Source organism: Ictidomys tridecemlineatus, chromosome 4 (assembly GCF_052094955.1).
Source record: "Ictidomys tridecemlineatus isolate mIctTri1 chromosome 4, mIctTri1.hap1, whole genome shotgun sequence".
In the NCBI taxonomy this organism is placed as follows: domain Eukaryota; kingdom Metazoa; phylum Chordata; class Mammalia; order Rodentia; family Sciuridae; genus Ictidomys; species Ictidomys tridecemlineatus.
Window position 1 is genome coordinate 186809003 of NC_135480.1, and position 18549 is coordinate 186827551.

The window sequence follows — 18549 nt, forward strand, 5'->3', positions numbered from 1 at the left end:
GACCAATGTTCTTCACTGAGGAAGAATGCTTGAAAATCACAAGACAATTTGCTAAAAGCTCAAGTCTTTCTCATTTAGAGACGATGCTGGTGGGTGTGAGAGATACTGCATATATAAATTTGAAGTTTGGAGCTTATATTTAACTTTACAAGTTGATTTTAATACACACTTCTATGAAAAAAACACTGCCACACCAAGTTTAAAAGCTCTCTGTTTAAACTGTCTTACCCTTTGTATTACTAGGTTCTAGCACAGACACCCCACAATTGGTGTTCTCAGTAATACATTTCCTAAATGAACATGCAAATACATGGATATTATGCAAAAACCACACAATTCAGCACAGGCAAAATCCACCACTCTGAAAATCTATAAAAACATCATGACCTCATTTCATGTTATATATTCCTGTGTTAACTTCCTAATAGTACCAAGTCTAATCACTTACATTAAGCTCAAATAATATACTTATAACAAACAAGGTCTGTCTGCAATGATCTGCCATGGCAGATGACTAGTTCACAAAACATGAGGTATTAGTGTGCTTTCTTGCACACTAGAGGCTGGAAAGCAAAGAATAAGTATTTCTTAAACTCCTTGAAATGAAAATCTCACGTGTAATGCAGTTTCTAACAAGCCAGTACACCTATGCAAGGCTTGGAAGACAGAGTGTCACTCAGTAATTGAGAAGCCACATAGCTTTCACATCAAATTGTCATGGAGGCATATAATTTTCTGCAGCAATTCAGCAAAAGTTGCAGGAGTTCTGCTATCTGATTTCTAATGGCCAGCAGGAGCAGCCATGCCTTCTGTATGAATTGTCCTTTGGTGTTACTGAGCGGCTCTCCTGGTTGCAGTGCTCCTGCCTTTGTTGGAGCCAAGCCTAGTTTCCAAAAATTGCACATGCTGAAATTTCTAAATTCTAACCAACAATTCTTACTATTTATATCATCTAGAATGGATTCTACTGTCCACAATCGAAGAATACAGGCCATTTTAGTCACCAAATCATACAACCACACTCATACATCTATGACCTTACCTTTGATAGACCAATATTCAGTGTGACAACAGAGAATTCTGCCAAGCAAGTGAAAAGAACCACAACCCTTCAGAAGGCTGTGACTTTTAGCTCCAAATTAGCTCTGCATAACCAACAATTTCAAGGCTGGCCATCTGCCAGAAATAAGCAAGCCAGAGCCCAAAAAGGCTCTGATATAGTCAGACATCAGGATCAAAAGCATTCACCTACCTCAAGCCTATCCCTCCACCAATACGTATTGCAGGGCAGGAAAGAAGTCTACTTTCAGGCAATTGGAAAGAAATTAAACTCACAGTCTGAGAAGAAAGTTTAAGTTATATATTTGGATTGGGACCTTATTCACCTATCCTTCCAAGTTCCTTCCAAGATGACAATTAGGAGGGCAAGGGCTGGTGTCCCAAGATGATACTATGGCTATCATGTATAACTAATTAGAACAAATTTTTTAAAAAGAGGGCAAAGGCTTATGTACTCATTACTTGTTATAATGTGTGTGAGGGATAAAGACAAAGACCCAGCCTCCAGGAGCCTAATGCAAGAGACATATGTGAATTAACCACACAAAAAAAGTGTATGTTGATAAATTGCAAAGCTATTGAGGACTGGTTATTTTGTAAGCTTCAAAAGAAAAAACCTGACTTATGGAGACAACTGGAGCAGGAGCACAGGTGAGGAACCAAAATGGCCCAAGTTCAAATCCCAGGTCTAGTCCTTACTACCTGGATGACCATGGTCAAGTTCTTACACATCAGTCTCCTCATGTGTAAAATGGGGCTCATATAAATTCCTACTTCACATGTGAATCAAGTGAAACTGTGTGTGTGTGTGTCTGTCTGTCTGTCTATCTGAATAAAACGCTTGGAATGATGCCTGGTATACAGGAAATGCCCAATAAATCTAATTATCACCATCATCTATACCAAAACTGTTGGCTTTGATGGCATCAAATATAAGCACAAGTCCTATCACTTCCACAATATTTCTCTGTACCACTCACCCCTTAGCATCACAGGATAGCCATTTCCCTAAGTCTCTTCCCCTTAGTAGAGGTTTTTAGCTCTCCCACAGTGATAAGTATCTTACATAGCACTGAAAGACTTGAGGAAAACTAAAGGAAATTAAATCCTCAAAACTGTGACTTAAGAATAACTCTCCAACTTGTTGATGTCAGTAAAATATGCAATAAACATTCAATAACTCTTAGCTACATCCATGAGAATTATGTGATTATCATTCTATTAACATACGAATGGTTCAGCCAATTTTTAGAACACCTCATACTTTAAAAAAACATGAAAGTAGCACACAGAAAAATCAACAAAGACCATTTGAAAACTATGGCTATAAGACATTAACTGCTCCTATCAAACACACATGTATCTTAATAACTTCTATCCTAGTGGTGTCCTTCAGCACTTCAAAACCCAAGGGTCTGAACAGAAGTATGCTAGGACTGAGATTCTAGTCAAGGTCGTGGTATTAGATAAAAATTCCCAGCTAAAAATAGGCACATAAACAAGGGAACACATTCTTGGGACTCAAGGTCTAAAAACAAAAAAGAAAAGAGCATCCAAGGTTTCAAGCGTCAGTCTCCACAGGGATGAGGGCAGTATGCAGTGAGACCTCTACACAAGTTCAAATAAGCAGTCACCAATCAGGACAGAAAAAACAAAGTCAGATTAAAATCTATTAATATGACTAACTCAACAATGGGTACCTCAATGTTAAATAATCATAGGAAAATATATTCTGAAAACAATCTCAATGAGGAGATACCTCTTGATTTACTTTGTTCTTTTTCACAAAATAGTGGCAGTTGCCAGAAATATATCCAAAGATGCTTGTTGGAGGAGGCACAGCATACCAAATAAAGCCTCCTAGCTTGCAAAGTCTCCTTGAGTAGGCTTCTGTCTCCATTACCAATGTGAAAGATACATCTCCCTCTAGATCACTTCTAGCATCACTTCAGAAGGACCGGGATGTGGACCAGAAGTTTCTCAGCACCTGCCTAAATGGTAATAATCATAATCAGGGAGCAAGAGATGAGCATAAGAAACTTAGTTCTCTCCTTTCCTTTTCTGATTTGAGCTTACCTGGGCCAAAGTTGTTCATTCATATTACATATTATCCCAAACAACTTAGGTAACTATCCTTTCCTCCCTGAAAAGGTACTTCTGGTCACAATTACCAATGTCAGGAAGAGCAGGAGACAGCTGTGTTCAGTACTCTCAGGATGGGTACCCAGGCTACTAAAGATACACCTGATGCTTATTTCCCTTACTTTCCAAGAAATCTCTCAGAGCAAATGGCTCACTGAGTCTGTTTCTTCGTCTGTAAAATAACTATAATACCAATCTCACCCACTTGCTAAGATGGCATGTTTGAAGAGGCAACAGAACCTCATTGGTGAGATAGGAATAATGTTAAAGTTTCTCTTCTCTCACAGGCCAAGAGGACACAGGTGCTATGGTTTGTTCCTTCCAAAACTCATGCTGAAATTTAAACACCATGTAACAGTATCAAGAGGTACTATAGGATAGAGACCAACAGTATTGAGTTGCCATGTGGGGCCTCAACAAGCAGACCCTCAACAGATGCTAGCACCTTGGTATCAGACTTCCCAGCCTCCAGAACTTGGAGCAATAAATTCCTGTTCAGGATACCAGCCTGTGCTATTCTGTTATAGCAATACAAAATGGACTAAGAAACCAAGTTTCTGATTGAGATTTGTGGAATCCAGGAGGCAGAGAAGCTAAGTCCTATGGCTACGGTACACCAACAGGGCCAACATGAAGAATGAAGGAGTTGACAACTACAACTAGTGCAAGAAGGATCAGTAGCTGTTAATTTTTTTTACTAAAAACTGTCATTTACTGAAAGAACCAGGGAAAGGGAAAGAACACTGGGCTTAGGATCAAGAACACTGGTTTTAAATCTTAGCTTCATCTCTGTGACTGTGGGCACATCGGTTAACCTTTGAAATTAAATGTCTCCATGAACAAATTTTACAAAGTTTTACAAAGTTTATTTGCTTATTTTTTGTTTGGTTGGTTTGGGGGTTTTGGCTGGTAGGTTAGTTGGTTGGTGGATTTACAAAGAGCACACTTAAAAACAGAATTCTCAGCCCATAATAGTCACTGAAACATTTTCCCTACATTTTACCTTGGATTTCCAGGAAATACAATGAAAAAGCTCCCCAGGTCCAAGAGAAAGCCACTGAGAAACTACTGAAACTAACTCAGCAATGACGGTAAGAATTTTCTGGATCTAGGAACTAAACAAACTCATGCTTTGAATTTTAATGAAATCGAGAGAACTAATTTTGTGAATCTAGTGAACCACAGACTACAAAAGCTTCTACAGCAGCAAAAGATTCAAAGCTCAGAAAACATAAAGAAGGATATCCACACAGGAGACTGGCGCACAAGAGCAAGGCCAGGCCAGACCAGGAAGCAATCCTGTACCTAACTGTATCCACACAAGGGAAGGAAACAGCAGCCCCACTATGGACAAGAGAGACTTAAGTTCTGATTCATAAAGAAACAAGGTTCTAAGAGCATGAGGAAAAATATTTAGAAATTCAGAAAAAAAAATATTTTATAGATTTATTTTATGATGAGCATTAAGACCAGAAGACCATGAAAGAATTCCAGATCAAGAAGCAGGCTAGAGTTGTGGCTCAGTGGTAGAGCATTTGCCTGGCATGTGTGAAGCCCTGGGTTCAATCCTCAGCACTACATATAAATAAATAAAAGATCCATTGACAACTAAAAAATATTTTTAAAAAGGGGGTGGGTAGAATGAGAGTAAAACAAAACAAGAAAAACCAACATTTCCAAATCTGCTCTCAACATCTACTCTGCAACGATGTAATTTCCTTCATTGTCATAGTCAAGAACACAAATACCATAAATCTAACCTGCATGCCAACACACCACCATTCCAGGTTTGTGGCTGACAATAATAACTGACCTGGTCTTCTTTTTCCCCATGGTTTTAGAATTCTTGTTCTCACAGTTCTTTAGGCTATCATTACCAGATGACTAGAATTTATACTCTATTAAAAAAAAAAAAAAAACAGCTGAAACCCTTGTTTTAATCCTGCATTTAATCCTGCATATTCTTGGATTAAGGTACAGCTGTCCCTTGATATCAGAAGGGATGAGTTGCAGAACCTCCATAAAAGTAAACTGTGAGGATGCTCAAATTCCTTACATGATTTCCATATATATATACAAATCCTCTGATACACATTAAATCATCTTTGAATTCCTTATAATACTGGTAGAATATAAATGCTATGTAAATAGCTGTTATTCTGTATTTTCTTGGCAATAATAACAAGAAAAAAATCTGTTAATGTTAAATACAGATGTCATTTTTTTCCCAGATATTTATGATAATCAGTTGGTTGAATCCAAAGGTACAGAACCTACAAAGAGCTGACCCTACTCAATCAGCCCTGGGCAAAAGCAATCAAAAGAGAAAGCCACCCCAGGTGAGAGGTAAAGAGCAAGTAGAGCTGTCTGAATGACCCACAACTAGGGGAAAGGAAGAAAGATAAAACTAACCTGAGGAACAAGCAAAACTACCAAGCTTTCTACACGAGATGCCCAGACAGGAAATTTATTTCCATTGGTCTGATATATAATCACAGAATCTAACAGATTCTGAACAGGAATACAGGCTGAAAATAGAAAACTTAAAAAAATGGCAAAATAGAAAATAAAATATTCCCTATTTTCCACTGTCAAAATATGTAATTAAGGTTTCTTTGTTTCAGATAAGGGTTTGAAACATACATTTATGGATACAAGCTATCTTATAATTATCAGGCATTATTCATTTACCAAATAAAACAAAGCAATTTAATTTTTTAAAACACCTTTATAAGGAAGCTGTACAAACACACCAGTGTGTTTAAAATAAAATGTGATTAAAATAAAATGAAGATGCTAAAAACAATGCTGTAGAAGCATATTCACTGACAGAGAAAGATGTTATGACATAAGTATAAAATGTGGATTACAGACAGGTACAGATACACCAGGTATTTGGGAGGCTAAAGCAGGAAGACTACAAATTTGCAGCCAGCCTGGGAAATATTTTAAAAAGGATGAAGGTATTGCTCAGTTGCAGAGCATTTGCCCAGCATGCAAGAGGCTCTGGGTTAAATCCCCAAAACCCCAACAACAACAAAAAATTAATTTGAAATGCATCAATGGCCTACATATAAGATAAAAACATAAAATTCTTATTAGAAAACTTAGGGGTAAATATTCATGACCTTGGAGGGCAAAGCACAGGCAACAATAGGAAAAATGGAAAAATTAGATATCAAAAATTAAAATGTCTGCACATCAATAGAGACTATCAAGAGGATAAAACAACCCCAAAATGGAAGAAAATACTTTCATATCATATATCTAGGAAGTATCCAGACCATATAAAGAACTCCTGAAATCCAACCGCAAAAAGTTAAACAACCTTAAGGGCAAAGAATCTAAATAGACATTTCTCCAAAAAGATAAGCAAATAAAGAACAAGCACATGAAAAATTGCTCACCATCATTAGCTATCAGAAATCCACACCACAAGATACCACTTCATATCCACTATACTAGCCATTATAAAAAATGGAAAATAACAAGGATATAGAGAAACTGGAACGCTCATGTTTGCTGGTGGGATACAAAATGGTGCAGCTGCTATGGAAAATAGCTTGGCAATTCTTGGAAAAGTTAAACATGGAACTACATATAACCTGGTAATTTCACTCTTACATATATACCTTAATAAAGAACTGAAAAGGGCATACATGTATCAAAACACTGCATGATACCTAGTTTATACACACAATTTTTATGTATTTGTTAAAAAAATAAAATTAAAATTAAAAATTTTTAAAAAGGAATTTTAAAAAGTTGAAAATGAGCCAGGTGCAGTGGTGCATGCCTATAATACCAGTGGTTCTGGATGCTGAAGCAGGAGGATCTCAAGTTCAAAGCCAGCCTCAGCAAAAGCAAGGCGCTAAACAAATCAGTGAGACCCAGTCTCTAAATACAAAATAGAGCTGAGGAGTGACTCAGTGGTCAAATGTCCCTGAGTTCAATCCCCCATTACCTCAAAAAATAAAAAAATTAAAAAGTTGAAAATGACTATTCAAACATAGCAGCACCATTCAGAACAGAAAAAAAGATGGAAACAACCCAAACATCCAGCAACTCATGAATGGATAAACAATATATGGTATATCCATATGATGGAATATTATCCAACTATAAAAAGAAATGAAGTCCTAATGTATGTGTAGGGGTTTCCTTTTGGGATGACAAAAATGTCTTGGAATTAGGAGAGCTAAGGGTTGCCCAATAATTTTGTAAATATCCTCAATGTCATTAAATGGTTGACAGTATATTGTATATTATACGAATTATATCTCAATAAAAAATACAAAAAGAAGAGCTGGGTGTGGCTGGCAGACCTGTAGTCTCAGGAGGATCACAAATCTGAAGCCATCCTCAGCTACTTATCAAGATCCTGTCTCAAAATAAAAAAATAAAAAGGGCTGGGGATATAGCTCTGTGGTAAAAGCTTCCCTGGGTTTAATCCCCAGTACTGGAGAAAGGGTGTACAAAAAGAAGATGATAGTCTAAAAACCAAATAAAATTTAAATAAATTTATTTTCTGTTTAGAAACCACTACAGGTTTTTTTAAGTAGATTTAAAACTACTTCATCATAGCATTTTTTTAATAAAAGTTATTCTCCAAAATTCTTCTAAGAACAATATTCACAGAATGCACTATTTCTTACCAGCAGACTCCCTTCCATTCTGTTTTTCGTACAGGGTGCCCACAGACATCAGGAAAACAATAACCAGGAACACTGGAATTCTCCATGAGCCAGCCAGGGATGCTGAAAATCATTAAGAATTAACATTTTTAGTTAAATCAAAACCTAGTACATGTTCATAAAGAAACAGTTTTGTTGACTGACAAAATAATTTAGTAAATATGCTAACTACAAAATTATTTCACAGGGAAAAAAAGCTTTTTAAAGGCCATAAACAGAACACCGCCATTCCCTGCTCTCAAAGGCTCCGCTCAGGGCCGTGCCAGCCTGCCCTTAATGGGCTTGTACTGCCTAAGGAATCTAGTCCATTCTAAAGATCAACTCAAACTCAACCACCCACCTGACCCCAAAATGAGCAGACTCAGGAACAGACCCTGAAGTCATGGAACCTGACTAGATTCTCTGAAAATACCCACGGGGTGTGAACCTCTCTTTCAGGAGAGAACCTAATGGCCCAAAAGGACACGGCAAAAGCTTCAACGTATGCTCCTCAGTAGTAAAGTGTTAACAGGTTGCTATGGGTTAGGTCAATGTCTCTAACCACTTCCACCTGCCTGAGTCCATCAGAGCCACATGGACATACTGGCATGCCTCCCTCCTCTCCCTTCCCCAAGGTCAAAAGGAGTCTGTAAGACCATCGATCTTACAGATAAACTGAAGTACTCCAACTCAACAAAGCTAGAGAAAGAAGGCTGCTTTGTGCAGCATCTGACTCTAAGCAGAGACATTTTCAATTGACTTGTTTTTTGTTGTTGCTTATAACAATAGCTCTAAAACTTAATTTAGAAGATGATAGTCTAAAAACCAAAAAAAATTAAATAAATTTATTTTCTGTTTAGAAACCACTGAATTTTGTTTTTTAAATTAGAACTTATTATTCCCATCAACTCAGACTTGGAAATAAAAAGTCCCAACCATATGCATCATGCTGAAAAAAAAAAAAAAAAAATCACTCAACCACATCCTAGCAGCCCCCCAGATGACAGTGGGGGGTTTCACACAACAGGGAACTCATTACTCAGAGCAGCTGGGACACCTGACAGTCTCTATGGGGAACAAGGACTTTCTCTGAAGCTACCCATGACTACAGAGATCTGCTTAAACCACTCTTTCACAGGACAGAAAGCCTTCCACTATTAGAAACCGGCCTTCACATTTTATATCTCTTTCTCCACCTCCTCCCAGCCCCACTGGCTCAGCTCTCCCCTCTTATCTTCAGTCCTTTTAACTGCGTGATATACAGGGGCCTCTCCCAGTCCTTGAATGCGTATCCATATGCCAAGCAGGACGGTCAACAAGATGCCACGAATGATAGTCATGGATGTTCTACTTTTTAAGATATATTTACTTTTAAAGGACTTTACTGAAATAATTAAAAGATATTTTAAAAGAATATCATTTTCATTCAAGATTAATAAAAAACTAAAGCATAACATTTTCTAAAAATTAAAAAGAATTTTAAATGCAACACAGCACTTAAAAGAATCCATTTTCATTCATAGTCAGTCTCTACCGAACTTAACTCAGACTTTTTTTTTTCCAAAAAGAAGGGACCCACCTAAATGAAAAAGCAATATAATCCAGACAGGAATTGAAATTGCTCTCAAGTAGCGTTCAGTGCTTGTATTCCACTTGAATGAAACAGTCAACACATAGCCAACTACCAACGTCCAGATCTTAAATAAATGAAATATAGACAAAGCTGTAAAATACATACACATGAAAAAGAGCAAACAATTATATAACATTTGTAAGCATCAGTATCCCAACAGTGCTCTGCACACAGCAGAGAAGATTCATGCCTAGGTCCTCCTCCCCTGTTTAGATAAATTATTTTGAGATAAACAGGCATTTGAAATTTCATGTAGCAATATTTAAATATTCAAAACAAAAACTATATTGTTTAAACTTAAGACATTAAAGTTCAAAACCCATTTTATGTATAAAAATACTTAAAGTGAAATATTCAATAAATAAACCATGGATTTAAATTGTAACCCAAATCTTGTGGAATTTCTGTTTAACATCGATTAATGTTTAGGGAAAAAAATGAAAAGGAGAAAAAAGATATCTAAAAAGATTCTATTTCAGTCCGTGCTGATTTTTTTTTTTTTAAAGGTCATCAAACAGATGTCACTGTAAAAGAAATTAGGCAGTTAGCTGAGGTGTGACCCTCTGAGATAAAGCTGAAGTAATGCACATGAAAACATTACTAGTGAAAGAAATGGCAAGACTTGAAAACAGAAGAACCACCCTCTCTCTCTAAAGCTGAAGAAGCATCACGGTACACCAGTGTAGCCTACAGAACTTGTATTTCATAGAGCATTTATAAAAGATGGAAGAAATACACACTCTTTGAACACCAAGAACTCCGTCCAAGAATGAAAAATTTAAGTTTGACATGAACCTGGAAAAAAAAAATTAAAACAAAAAAGATATAATTCAGAACATAAAGAAAAAAATATTACAAGGAAATTAAAGGACTTTACTGAAATAGTTAAGTAAAAAATAAATAAATAAAAATTATTTTACTTAAAATAATTAAGTATAAAAAATAAATAAATAAAAAATATTTTACTTAAAATAATTAAGTAAAAAAATAAATTAAGCATTATTACAAGGAAAAAGAACCCATCTCCTACATTACTGTGGTCATATCTATCAATAAAAACAATCTTTAAGTCTTAAAATGGTTCGTAGCTTCTGACTATTTATTAAGGACCATATTAGTATCAGGGAAAGTGACTGTCTCGATGAATTCTGCACTATCAAACTGCATGAACAATAAAATCAGGCTGAGAAAGAAAATGAAAATTATAGCATATGTGATACACATATAGCTGGGAAAGAAAAGCAGCTTAGAAAAGAAAATAGAATATCAAGGTTGATAGTGTCTTCAAATAGCTGGAAAAATGTCACATGGAAGAGGTCTAAAACTTAATTTTCTGGGGTTCTGAAGCAGAAATAATAAATGGAAATTAGGAAGCAACAAATTTCAGCTCAATATGAAAATAAAGTTTTCTAACAAATGATAGTACTCTGAAAATAGAATAAGCTACATTTGAACAATTGCTGGCCATAATTTGGGGATGACAAGGTAGGAAAGTCTGCCCTCAGCAGACTTTAAACACTGATTCTACAATTATTTAAAATGTTTATCAGAATATTCTTATACAGGGCTGGGGATGTGGCTCAAGCGGTAGCGCGCTCGCCTGGCATGCGTGCGGCCCGGGTTCCATCCTCAGCACCACATACCAACAAAATGTTGTGTCCGCCGAGAACTAAAAATAATAAATATTAAAAATTCTCTCTCTCTCTCTCCCTCTCTCCTCTCTCACTCTCTCTAAAAAAATAAAATAATAAAAATTTCATTAAAAAAAAAAAGAATATTCTTATACAAACTCAGAACTAAGATAATCTGTCAGAAACACTTTCTAAAAGCCATGGGGGGGCAGGCACATCTACTACAGCAGTATTAAAAAGAAATAAGTCTATATAGGCACCAAAGAGGAAGAAGTCTACAATACAAGGATAAATGAAGAAAGTGCAGAAATACATGTATGAAATCCATTTAAAAAAATTTTTTTAAAGACTGTACATCAGCCAACAATAGCAACATCTATACTGGGGACAGTGGCAAAGAAAAGGGATCATTTACAAATAAACTTCTAGGCTACTTAAATCGTTTTTTATATCATGAGCACATTTTATAAGAGTCAAGTTTTTAAATTATTAAATATTTTCTTTAAATAACAGTGAAAATGAGTATATTTTCACATTTGATACACAATTCTTTTTCATTATTCTTGCAGTACTAGGGTCTACCCAGTACCTCTGTACATGTCAGGCCAAGCCTAGCATGAGAAACCTTCCCAGTCTCCATATAGTTCCTAGTCTCAGGCCCCTATGAAGTTTTTTATTCTTAAACCTTCACTAACACAGAAGCCAGAGGTCAACAAGTCAACTTTAGATATATTTAGCCTGCAAGCAAATCTGTTCATGTGTGAATTCTCACCTACACATAAACTGATGAAGCAATGAGATAAGAGGGAACACGTTCCCAAATTTATTTTCTTCAAATACCAACCATGTCTCCTTTTCAAAGTACATAGTCCATAGTCATTTTCTAATGTGCAGATACTACCTAAGCTGCATAAAAGTTAACAAAATTTACTTAGCACTGCAAGTAAAGTAAACTAATCAACAATTACATTTTCCTTTCATTTGTAATGATAAACCACATGATCCTGGCTAAACAACATATTAAGTTCATAAAACATTAAGTAGAGATTCCTTTTAGACTATGCCTTCATGCTATTTATTGTCATCTGGACATCAACTGGAAAAACCTGGCTTGCTTCAGTAGTGTATTTTTGCAGAACATTTCCTAAGTCTTTTTCAGAGAGAAGAAAACAAGTCTCAAATTATGGTACCCAAGCCCTAATAGAGCCAGAATCAGCAATTGCTTCAAGTATTTCATTCTCCTTTAAAATAGCTTAATTCTAATTTGTGAATTCTTTTTGTCATATGGAAACTTAAGAGTCAAGAATTTTTTATAATTAAGGTCTTTAACTGAAAGAACTAAGCTCTGGAAACTTCTTCACTGCTACCAGGTAACCAGGAACAAACTTAAGCAGTGTTTAGAAGTAGAATGGAGCAAACCCAACAGCAGAAACTTAAGATACCAGCCAAGCCCATGGTCACTTTACACAACCAGGACTGAGTGGCCAAGAATAGGGTCTTGTCTGTCTCAGATCACAAGGCAAGTCCATCTCCTGATTTTTTTGTTGTTGTTGTTGTTTGCTTTGTTGTTATTGTTGTTTTTTAATTAAGATGAAAACAATAGGAACAGAAACTATGAAGAAAAGAAATCTATTACTATTGCAAAACTATAAATGGGACCGGGGATTAAACTCAGAGGAATTCTACCACTCTTTTTGAGATAGGGGCTAGCTAAACTGCTTAAAGCCAAAGTTGCTGAAGTTGGCCTCAAAATTGTGATCCTTATGTCTCCGTCTCTCAAACTGCTGGGATTACAGGCATGCGCCACTGGGTCCAGCTCAGTCTTCAAATTTTCTATTAAGTTTGAACTAAGGGGGAGAGATGGGAACAAAGCCAACCTCAGCAATTTAATGACGTCCTAAAGCAACTTGCAAAAAAATGGGCTGAGGAAGTAACCCAATGGTTAAGTGCCCCTGGATTCAATCCCAGTACCAAAAACAAACAACAGTAACAAAAAATGTGAAGCAAGAGAGGTCATCAGTTTTTCAGATTTATCATGCACAACTCCACAACATGAGGAGAGGTCAAGCTGAATCACATGTCTGCTTGGTGCAACGAAAACTCTGGGGGGGGCGGGGGGCTGGGGGAATATGTGCTGAGAACCCAGGGCCTTGCACATCCTAAACAAGTGCTCTACCACTGAGCTACCATATTTACCACATAATTTACCACATATATTTATAAATATTCCATGCATCCTAATTTGCAGCAAAGAGTGTTTAGTAATAAATTATTTTTAAATAATACCAACAAAAATTTTTTAAAGAAAAACTTCAAATAAAGGTCATACCCCACTTTTTGCCAAAAAGCTTGGCATAAAATCTGCGAGGATTATGCAATAAAATACAGTATATCCCCAGCCCAATTTTTTTTTAAGCATTATGAAATCAGTGTCAGGACAATATTCTAATTTAAGATTTTTATTTTATTTATTGAAAGGAATTACTCATAACATAATGAATTAATTAGTCTTTTACCTATAAGCATAATGGAGGGTTAGGAGGAAACTGGAGACAAGAGTTGAAGTGATCCAAAGTGACATCAAGAGGAACTACAAAGGGGGCTGGAGTTGTGGCTCAATGGTAGAGCACTCTCCTAGCATGTGCAAGGCCCTGGGTTGGATCCTCAGACCACATACAAATAGAGGTATTGTGTGCAACTACAACTAAAAAATAAATATTTTTTTTAAAAAAAGAGGAATTACAAAGATAAACTGTGACAAAGAAAAGCACAGGCACTCAGGACACTACAAAGGAAAACTGGAGAGGACCTGCAAAAACTGCATAGATAAAGGGACACAACAGAGAAAGAATGACTAAGGTTTCTAGGTAACTAGAATCCAGGGATCTTTGGGAGAACAGTTGTGGTTAGTCCAATCCTATTTTTCCTGATAACTAAAGTCAATTGACATTTTTAAAAATCAAACTAAAAACTTTTTTTAAACATAAGCCAATGGGAACAACATTTTAAAATCCTTACTGAAGGTTACTAGAGTTTTGGTGACAGCAAGACTTCACTTGCTGGTAGGTCCAATGAAGGCCACTAACTGATAGCATGCACAGATCAACCTCTAAATTAGTTTTCTCAGATATGAAATTCCTTCCTCCCATTTCACAGGACTGAGAACAAAATTACATTCATGAAAAAACCTAATCCAGTGCCTGGCACATGGTAAATGTTCAACCCTTGGATATTAAATGTATGAAATGTCAGTTCACCAAAATGTGGATTACCCAAATGTAATTTTTCTCTCTACCTCTCTTACCTATCCCTCTTTTCGGCAGCAGGCTCACATTTACAAGATGTCTAGAAAGCATAAAGACTGCTGTTCTGTACCAGGCAACCCTGCTTAGGCTCAAAAAACAAAACTGCTGTGGACAATGAGAATTACAAAGAGGGCCCCTGGCGATCACACAGCCATTTTGCTGCAGGTCAGGCCTTAATCAGCACTTTCCACAGAGGGCTAAGGACTCTGTTTTCCAAGTATACTTTACCCCAACTCAACTACCCAGCCCTAAGCACTACTTCAGCAAAACTCTAAGCCTGCTTCTCTCAAATTCAGGTAATGCAGAGTCCCTATTCTCAAATGTAGAGCTTTTACCACTCCCTACTCACTTCTAGCTCATTTATAAGTTTCCGGTTTTTAAGCCCCTTCTCCTTTGCTCCCATCACTGTGGACCAACAGCTGACTTATGTAGCTCAGTGGCTGAGCACATGCTTAGCATACAAAGGCCCTGGTTCAATCTTCATTGCCACCACAACCACCACCACAAAAAAAAAAAAAAATTAAGTTTGAGCCTTTTCCCTCCAACCCCCAGTAATCTATCTGGCCCTTCCTTGCCACTCACCATCTACAACCCACACAAGAAAAAGGAAACATGAGGGTTTATTTTCAGTATAAAGATATTCAAAGCTACACACACTGAACTGCAGATACTTCTTCCCAGGTACCCACTTCCTCAACTCTTTCCACTGAGTTGAGCATCTGAAGAGGGACTGGCAGAGTTGCTTCTCTTTCCCCTAACTGTCCGCCTAACCTACAAACTCATTTTGCTCCAGATGAAAATACTTACTAGTCATACATGACAGATCTTTCTGTTCCTAATTTCCTACAGTTTGACTATGCTACTCGGGCAGTATCAACAGTCAGAAATGTTAGCAGAATCTGTAAATGTGTCTGATTTTGACAATATTAATTTCTTGAGGATAACACGCATGTCGTTCTTCTTATGGGCACACAGTAGCCTGCCTTCTATGAGGCATTCATTCCACTTAAGTAAACCATGATACAAGGTAAGAGCACTGTGCTCTGTAAAAATGAACCACAGAGTGGGTTGTGTAGCTCAGTGGTAGAGCAGTAGCATGCTCAAGGCCCTGGGCTCACTTCCCAGCATTTAAAAAAAAAAAAAATTGTGACTTCTGAGCCTGTGGCTCATAACTGGTGGGTAATGAACATTTATCTGCATATCAGATAAATGTCTGATATGCAGATAATTGTCTCCATTAGAATAGGCTCACATAAGGGGGGACCAAAGTAGAACACACATTTAATATGCATGAAGCCCTGGGTTCAATCCACAACAAAAAAAAGAGAGATAAATCTCACATAAGACTATATATGCACCTTGAAGACACAGCTTGCATCTTAGCATTTTTTTAAATTCCTCACAAAGGTCCTAACATCATATTTGACCAACTTTAAATCTGAACTGAAAAGTGGAACTGAGAGATGGTATCCATAAGCATGAGAAGACGGGAGTTCTGGGATTAACCACCCTACCAATTACCTCAGGCAATTCAAAACCAGATAAGGGGAATTATTTCACAACTTAATTAGGTTAAGTAACACTAAACTTTATTTCGACAAGAGTGAACCAAATTATTTAAATGGGTTGGTGGGGGGCGCTTTTGTTGTTCCTTGGGGGGCTGGGGACAGAACCCAGGAGCCTCCAACATGTAAGCACACTTTACCACTGAGCTATACCCCCAGCCCCTGTAGTTCTGATCAACATTCTTAACATTCTTAAGCTCAACTATCCACTTGTTTTCAATAGTTCCCAGTAAGTATGTGGATAAACCGGCCCACAAAAGACCGAGCTGGAAAGTGTGTTAAAAGGTTATCTTTGAAATTCCAATTCTAAGGCTCCCTGGTTTTGTCAGAGTAAACTCGTGAAGATCCCAGCATCACAAATCTACCTCCTTCACCCAGCAGGACGCTATAATCCAGGCAGGAAGGGATGTGTGCCTTGATCACCACACAACAAAAGTAGTTCCCCAGAAGTAGAGTGTGGGCGCTCAGCACCCAGGGCCTCGCACACACTCTCTATTAAAGACCTGAATTGAGAGGCAATACCTGACTGTGAAGAAAGTTTTGTTTAGGACTTGCGGAAGCTGAATTAGCCAGTCTTTTCTTTGTCCTTAACTCGTCCTGGCCTGGTAGTAAGTCACCTCTCCTATCCGTAGGATAGCAAACTGAACTCTAGGATCCCATCCTGCTCTGGCACCCAGATCTACATAACTAAAGAGTGGCCAAGGCAGCCCTCCCTCTCCAACCCGGAGTAAAACTAATCACTCCCTCTCTGGGGCCTCTGCCCGCAAAGTGCAACAGGCCTTCTCAGCCAGGGCACTTGTTGCCCTGGGATGTTGCAAATCGCACCCGCCTCAAATTGGAAGATAGTAAGCCAAGTTTCCAGGTGTAGGTAGGCAGGAGGTGCCGACCCTCACTGCAGCACAGGTGAGGACCTTTGGTCGCCCTTTCCCAACAAGTCGGAACTGCACGGTAGCGCCCCAACACGCCAGGGTGCGCGGAGGGGCAAGCCGCCTAGGGGGCCCGGCCCGCCACTCGCTCACTCACCCACAGGCTGCTGAAGTAGTCCAGCCCCTGGCAGATGAGCGCGCCCGCGTGGGCCAGCAGCACCTGCACGCCCAGGTAGCTGCCAAGGCAGTAGAGGCCATAGAGCAGCGGGCCGCCCGCGCCCAGCAGCAGCAGCAGGCGGCGGCGGCGCAGCGCCTGCTCGCCCAGGGCCTCCACGCCGTAGTCGGCGAAGCAGAGCGGCAGCAGCAGCGCGGCCAGCACGATGGGGGTGTGCGCGCGGTGCAGCCGCTGCAGCCAGTGGCGGCCCAGGCGCGTCAGCGAGCTCTTGAAGGGGTGCAGGAAGGTGCCGCACAGCACGGCCCACAGCAGCGGCCGCAGGAAGGCCTCGAGGATGAAGTAGACCAGCACGGCGGCGCCGCAGCACAGGCAGACGAACAACACGGCCCCGGTGTTGTAGAAGGCCTGCTTGATGGGCTTGTCGAAGCGCAGCGCCAGCGCCGCGGTGCGCGGGGTCTCGCCAACTCCACCGCCGCCCGGCCCGGCCGCGCGTGGGGCCCGGTGGTCCGGACGCGGGGAGCTCCGCGAGCCGGTCGCCTCGGCAGGGCAGCCGCGGTCGGCCATCTCGCCGCTGTCCCCCCGGCGGAGAGGCTGAGCCGAGAGCAGGCGGGCAGCGGGGGAGGGGACGGGGGTGGCGCCGCGCGGCCTTATGGGAGTTGTAGTTCCGGCTGGGCCATTGGCGCGCTCCTGGGAAACTACGAGTCCCAGGGCACCCCGCGAGCGCTCCGCCCCGCGCGCGTGGGTCGTCGCAGATCCCGAGAATGAGTTTCCCAAATCCCAGGGAAAAAAATAAGAAGCTCTCTTCCCTCTTCAGTTGATGTCAACTGAGGAGGCAGGGTCCCAGAAAAGGAGCTATTATGTACAGAGACAGAAAACCTGCGGGGAGTACTTGCACAAGACCGCTGCCCAGACTGCTTTACTGATTTAATAAACGCCGTTTTTACTCTAATGTATTCGACGAGATCTTACATAGCGATTATCGTGTGGCAGACCCTGTTCTAAGTGCCTCACTACTACTAACTCTTTTTATCCTTAAAATAACCCTAAAAAAAAGAAGATGTTATACTCATTCTACAAATAGAAAAACGAGGGGACAGTCAAGCACCTGGCTAATGTCGCCGCTACCAAGCAGCAGAGGCGGCATTCAAACTCTGGCTCCCGCATCTGTAACCCTTATCTTCCATGCTAGTTGGTCTGACCACGGAATACTGTGGCAGTTTTTAAAGCTCCTCAAAGCACTGTAATATGCAATCCTTGTTGACAACCACGTGTGCTCGTGTCCGTGCTACCAAACACTAGAATCTTTTAACTTCATGAGAATGGAAATGAAATCAAGCCCATCAAGCCAATATGCCATCAAGCCTCTTATTGGGGTTTCCATTTAGGAAGGGAGACAGCCCCTAAAAGGAGATGTAAGATTGGCTCCTTGAACAAAAGGGAGCTCTTTTTATTGGTTGTTTGCAGGGGTGGGCATGTTAATTGGCCATAGGTATACTCAAC

The 18549-nt window shown here is 39.4% G+C and overlaps 1 protein-coding gene across 6 annotated transcripts in view; it reads right to left on the reverse strand.

The window, feature by feature from the left end:
• Tmem245 (transmembrane protein 245) overlaps window positions 1-17675 on the reverse strand; it is an 83804-nt gene extending 66129 nt beyond the window's left edge. For 3 of the 6 annotated variants that reach the window (XM_078047918.1, XM_005329728.5, XM_078047917.1), the window contains exons 1-3: window positions 17032-17673; window positions 9454-9571; window positions 7857-7958 (exon numbers count right to left, since the gene is read on the reverse strand). In XM_078047918.1, coding sequence (XP_077904044.1) covers window positions 7857-7958; window positions 9454-9571; window positions 17032-17613 — 802 coding nt within the window. In that variant the 5' untranslated portion in view covers window positions 17614-17673. Of the gene's footprint in view, window positions 1-7856; window positions 7959-9453; window positions 9572-17031 lie in introns of all 6 variants that reach the window. The other 3 variants (XM_078047921.1, XM_078047922.1, XM_078047919.1) reach the window with 2 other exon arrangements.
• Between the last annotated feature and the right edge of the window lie 874 nt (window positions 17676-18549).